This window comes from Sander lucioperca, chromosome 12 (genome assembly GCF_008315115.2).
Source record: "Sander lucioperca isolate FBNREF2018 chromosome 12, SLUC_FBN_1.2, whole genome shotgun sequence".
Lineage (NCBI taxonomy): Eukaryota > Metazoa > Chordata > Actinopteri > Perciformes > Percidae > Sander > Sander lucioperca.
The window spans coordinates 23,005,143-23,011,142 of NC_050184.1; the positions used below are offsets into that span (position 1 = coordinate 23,005,143).

The 6,000-nt window shown below is 44.1% G+C and overlaps 1 protein-coding gene across 1 annotated transcript; it reads right to left on the bottom strand.

Moving 5' to 3' along the window:
• Window positions 1-3,711: 3,711 nt before the first annotated feature.
• Window positions 3,712-5,333, bottom strand: LOC116045484 (macrophage mannose receptor 1-like). Its single transcript, XM_031293139.1, has 3 exons — window positions 5,265-5,333; window positions 4,667-4,889; window positions 3,712-4,055 (listed from the first exon to the last, which is right to left on the bottom strand). The coding sequence occupies exons 1-3, from the start codon at window positions 5,331-5,333 to the stop codon at window positions 3,712-3,714; spliced, it is 636 nt and encodes a 211-aa protein (XP_031148999.1).
• Window positions 5,334-6,000: the final 667 nt, after the last annotated feature.

The following is a 6,000-nucleotide window of genomic DNA, read 5'->3' on the forward strand; positions in this document are numbered from 1 at the left end:
TGTAGAAAATCACATAACTGATTAGCGACTACTTTCTCAAGGATCTTGGAGAGAAAGGGAAGGTTAGATATAGGTCTATAGTTGGCTAAGACCTCAGGATCGAGGGTGGGTTTTTTCAGTAGAGGTTTTATCACAGCTACTTTAAATGACTGCGGTACATAACCTGTCAATAAAGACATATTTATCATATCTAGCAATGAAGTGTTGACCACGGGTAACGCTTCTTTAAGTAGCCTCGTTGGGATGGGGTCCAAGAGACAGGTAGATGGCTTAGCTGAAGAGACCTTTAGCATTAATTGTTGAGGGTTTATAGGATAAAAGCAATCTAAGTATATGTCAGGTCTAGTCGTTCTTTCTAGCAGTCTGTCAGTCAAAGGTGACCCATTAGAGGTTGGGGGCAAGAGGTGATGAATAGTATCTCTAATTGTTATAATTTTATCGTTAAAGAAACTCATGAAGTCATCACTACTCAGAGCTATAGGTATAGATGGCTCAATAGAGCTGTGACTATCTGTCAGCCTGGCTACAGTGCTGAGAAGAAACCTTGGGTTGTTCTTATTTTCTTCTATTAGTGATGAATAGTAGTCTGATCTGGCCTTTCTTAGGGTCTTCCTATAGGTTTTCAGACTGTCTTGCCAGTCTAAATGAGATTCTTCCAGTTTGGTGGAACGCCATTTACTTTCAAGTTTGCGCGAGATTTGCTTTAATTTACGAGTTTGGGAGTTATACCAAGGTGCTAGTTTCCTTTGCTTCATCGTCTTCTTTTTAAGGGGAGCAACAGAGTCTAAAGTAGTCCGTAGGCAGTCCGTAGCACCGTCTACGAAATTATCAATTTGAGAGGGACTAAAGTTTACATAAAGATCCTCTGTTATATTACGGCACGGTAATGAGTTTAGTGCTGTTGGAATATCTTCCTTAAATTTAGCTATAGCACTGTCAGATAGGCTTCTAGCGTAGAAGCTTTTATCTAATTTCGTATAATCGGGTAGTAAGAATTCGAAAGTTATTAAGAAGTGGTCTGATAATAAAGGATTTTGCGGGAATACTATTACGTCTTCAATTTTGATGCCATATGCCAGCACAAGGTCGAGGGTGTGGTTAAAACAGTGCGTGGCCTCGTGCACACTCTGACTGAAACCAATTGAATCTAGTAGTGAGTTGAAAGCAGTACTAAGGCTATTGCTGTCAACGTCCACATGGATATTAAAATCACCTACAATAAGTACTTTGTCTGATTGAAGGACTACGCATGATAAAAATTCAGAATATGGACCTGGAGCTCGGTAGACAACAACAAATATAATTGGCTGTACTGTTTTCCATGTTGGATGCTGAAGATTAAGAACGAGATTTTCAAAAGAGTTATAATTTAGTTGAGGTTTAGGATTAATTAACAGGTTTGAGTCAAATATGGCTGCAACTCCCCCTCCTCGGCCTGAGCCTCTGGGAATTTGAGTATTAATATGAGTGGGAGGAGTGGCTTCATTTAGACTGACATACTCTTCATGGCCCAGCCAGGTTTCAGTAAGACAGAATAGATCAATTTGATTATCGGATATCAATTTGTTTACTAGTATTGCTTTAGAAGACAGAGATCTGATATTTAGTAGACTGCATCTAATTTTCCTATCCTGTTCTATCATTGCAGTGGTAGTTGTAATTCCAATTAGGTTGTTAAGTATTGCCCCTCTTTTGGTTACCTGTGATTTAACTGATCTGAGTCGAGTTACAGACACTGTCTCGTTTTTTTGGAGCAGGTTGTGGCTGACGTGAACTGGATGCTAAATTGACTATGTTTGCAGTCAACTTCTTATTACTTAGGGGATTCACCACTTTGTATGGTCTATTGTTGATTATAACTGGAATAGTACTAGTACTACATGTTACCCTGCAGAAAACATTTTCAGATTCATTCACTTGTAAAGTGCCATTAGGATCAATACCTGGGGGGCATGAATCTGTGATATTTTCAACAGAATGTCAATACTTAACTTTCAGTGTGGTCGTTATGTTGTCAGATAGCAGCCTGGCTCCATGTCGGTTTGGGTGGAGACCATCATGTTTCAGCAGGCTGGGCCTCTCCCAGAACAAGTTGAAGTTGTCGACATAGGGAATGCCCAGGGAAGCGCAGTGGGGTTTCAGCCAGGTGTGGAGCCAGAACAGTCTGGACCATCTTTCAGCACCCTTTCTGTAGGTAGGTAGAGGCCCAGAGATGACGATCCGTTTTCCTGTGCCCATCAGGGTGGTGATGAGAGTGGTGAAGTCTTTTCGAAGTGCTGTCGACCGTCTCTCTCTGATGTCGTTTGTGCCCACATGCACGATGATGTTGTCGACCTTAGCGTGGCAGGCGAGGATGCTGGGAAGTTTGTGCTGGATGTCACGGACCTTGGCACCAGGGAAGCAGTAGACCTTGGATGGACCGCTAGGTGTAGGGGGAATGTAGAGGTCCCTGACCATGGAGCTTCCGATGACCAGCGTGGAAGTTGTTGGGTCTGAAGGGGGGCGCGCCGACTGTGTGGATGGGCCAGGATGAGCGCCGTGGGGACGAGGCAGAGAAGGGTTTCCGCAGAGCAGAGGGAACTCCTCATTGTTCATCAGAATGGTGTAGCGATTTTCTAGTCATATAGGTTGGGCTGGGCCTGAACATTGTCGTGACCGCCTGCTGTGGTGCTTGCTTATATGCCATGGCTCAGGCTGGTGTGGAGTGGAGCTGGTCAGCAGAGCTGACTTGGTTCTCAGCAGAAGCCGAGGAGAGACGACAGGGACAGAGGTTGTATTAGTGCGTGGTGGGGTGAGAGTAGTGCAGGGCAGAGTGGAATCAAGACATCCGACATTAGTGTGTGTGTGAGGGGAACTTCCAATGATAATGGTGTCAAGGAACTGTTCATTCACCTTGATCTGGTGGAGAGTCGCTATTCTGGCTTCAAGTTCCACTATCTTCTGGCTGAACAGGAGGCACGAGTTGCAGCCAGGTGTACAGCTGAGGGGGGGCATCGTGTAGCTTGCTAGTTTAGCTAGTAGCAACGTTGACGGAGGCCCTCTCCAAAACCGATCCCTCTTCACTTGCAAGTCAACACTTGCGGATGCTCCTGCTTGTGTTAGCAAGCTGTGGATACTCCGTTACTGAAGGTGTGTCGGTCAGATCAGGTCTGTCTTCTCGTTACCTAGTTTATTTGGTCCCTGTGTTTCCTGTGCCTGGTGTCAGATTGTTTTGCATCCTTGTGTTTTGCCTGTCAGTCTGTGTCCGGTTAGTTTTTATGTGTCTGCGTCAGTTTCCGTGCTCCCTGTTTCTTCCTGCTTGGTTTTTTGGATTGGTTTTCGCCTGCTAGGTTTGTTTTTATATTTGGATTAAATAAATCTTCGTGTTCAACCTTCCCCTGCCTGCCTGCCTCTCCCTGCATTTGGGTCCACTATCTTCCGCTAATCATCACAAGAAAAAGATTTTATTTTTACTCTACCAGTGCCCCGAATGCCTAGCATTAAGCTAATCAGCGGTTCGTGCTAGCTTGTTTCAACATAGAGAAATATTCGATTAGCATAAAAACATATCCCAGAGAACGGTCGACTCGGTACATTATGTTATTAACCCCTAGGTTCATTTCGCGCCGGAATTAACCTTTAAAGGGAATGAGCCGAATAAGGAGGAGTGTACGTATAGCGGGGCCAGACTTTACTCAGCAGCTCTGTGGAGATAGAGCTGGAAATGCAAGACTAGTACTCACCTGGACCGTAGCAAATGAATGATCTCTTCCAGTCACAGGTCCAGTCCCCCCATTTTCCAGAATTGCTGAAGTCTGCAGCCACGCAAGTCTCGCCGCTGTCAGGTTGCCCCTTTTGCCAGAACCTGAATGAGGAGTTACTTCCATCCGACCACTTCCAGGTGTCTCTGAAAAGGCCGATCCAGACTATTCCTAAGTAAGGTATCGCCCCCAGTACCTTCTGGTTGTCTGCGGCGTTTCTCACGCTGGCCAGGTCTGTGTGGTGTTCTCTGCAGTAGGTCTGGGCATCGAACCATGACATCGCAATGTTGACAAAGACAAAAGTCACAGCTGAACCTGGAAATGGAGCACAGGGAAGTGTAGTCACTGAGTTCATCAGAAACAACCAATGAACCAATTAATTAGTAAAAAAAAACTGCTGAAGAATTCGTCTCTCCACATTACAACACAACACAGACACACACACACACACACACACACACACACACACATAAACACACCCACACACAGACACACACACACACACACACACACACACACACACACACATAAACACACACAGACACGCACACACACACACACAAACACACACATAAACACACACACACACAGACACACACACACATGCACACACACACACACACACACACACACACACACACACACACACACACACACACACACACATGCACATGTCTAATCTCTATTAGTCAGTGTGACATCATCAGCATCACTGCGTCTCTTTCCACAGTGATGCTGATGATGTCACACTGAGCCGGTTTACGGCTCTCATTCCTGCCGTCTAATTTGTTGCTTTGTCAGTCAGCTGTAAAGCTCTTTGAATGGTCCAACCTGTGTGAAAGCTGCTGTACCAATGACGTGCATTGAAGTGATTGACTGACCCAAACAATGAAAACAAAGAGCAGCAGAGAAGCTATTGTTCTTACCGTTGACATCCATGCAGACTGACCCCCAGGCCGACTGACAGTCGTCGTCGATCCATTGCCCTTTATAGAACCTGGTGCAGGCTCTGTCATTAGTTACAAGGTTTGGTTCTCCAGATGCCCATGGTCTGAACTCCGTCTCCCCGGGTTTGTAGAAACTTGGGTCTGACAGTGACCACCCCCAGTTGCCCAGGACATGGTCATCGTACAGCCCTATCCAGGCTTGCTGAAAGCAATGTTTGATTATAAAGAATTATGTTTAAGGCCATATTTTTACATATCCTGTCTATCTACAGTCTTAATACTATCAGTCTGATCCTCGTGACTTGGACTCTAGCTCCGAGACTTGAGACGTGACTTGGACTCTAGCTCCGAGACTTGAGACTTGGACTCTAGCTCTGAGACTTGAGACGTGACTTGGACTTGTTCTAACTCTGTCGGCTGAAGTTTAAACTCAAACACTTTAGACTTCTACTCTGCTACATTTCAAAGATAAATATTCTACTTTTTCCTGCTCTACATTTAGTTATTAGTTCCTATGGAGGGTTTCAAACCTCCTGTCAGAAAGACTTTGAGATGAAAGAGAGAAAAGTGAACTCACGTAGCTGAATGTGGGGTAGACCATTTTGCTTATATCTGCGGTGTTGTTCAGGAGCTTAATAAGCGCCATGCTGTCTACAGTGGCCAGGTCTGTGTATTTCTCTCTGCAGTATCTTTGGGCTTCAGTAAAGTTCTTCCTGTCATAAACAAGATAGTAGTGCCGTCCAGCAACTGATGAGACAGCACTCAGCCCTGCAGGGACAGACATGCATTTAATTAAATGTTTGCTCTTAGGGGGAGATTGTTGGATCTCCGTAAATTATAGAGGTTGGTCTAGACCAGTGGTTCTCTATAAAGAGGAAGAATACAGCGATGTCAGAGATAGATTTACTAAACAACAGCCTTGTACAACAACCTGGAAAACAGTTAAATGCTGATGAAGAAAGGAGACAACTTGGAAAAAGACGGTAGAAAGAAGGAAGGAAGGCAACACTAACAACAAAAGTGACAAAAAAATTAAAATAAGCGACAAACAAAAAAAAAAAAAACAGAAAAAAAACTTTGAAAAAAAAGACAGTAGAAAGAAATAAAAAAGAAAGACAAGAATAGGTTAAAACAAACGACAAAAACCTTCAAAAAAAGTTGATAAACGTCAAAAATAGTGACAAAAACTTTGAAAAAAATTAAGTTAAAAAACTAAAGCCTTGTGACTGAAAAAACTTCCTGCAAAAAATCTTACGTACCCCCTGCAGTCCTCCAGAGTACCCCTAGGGGGACACATACCCCCTGCAGTCCTC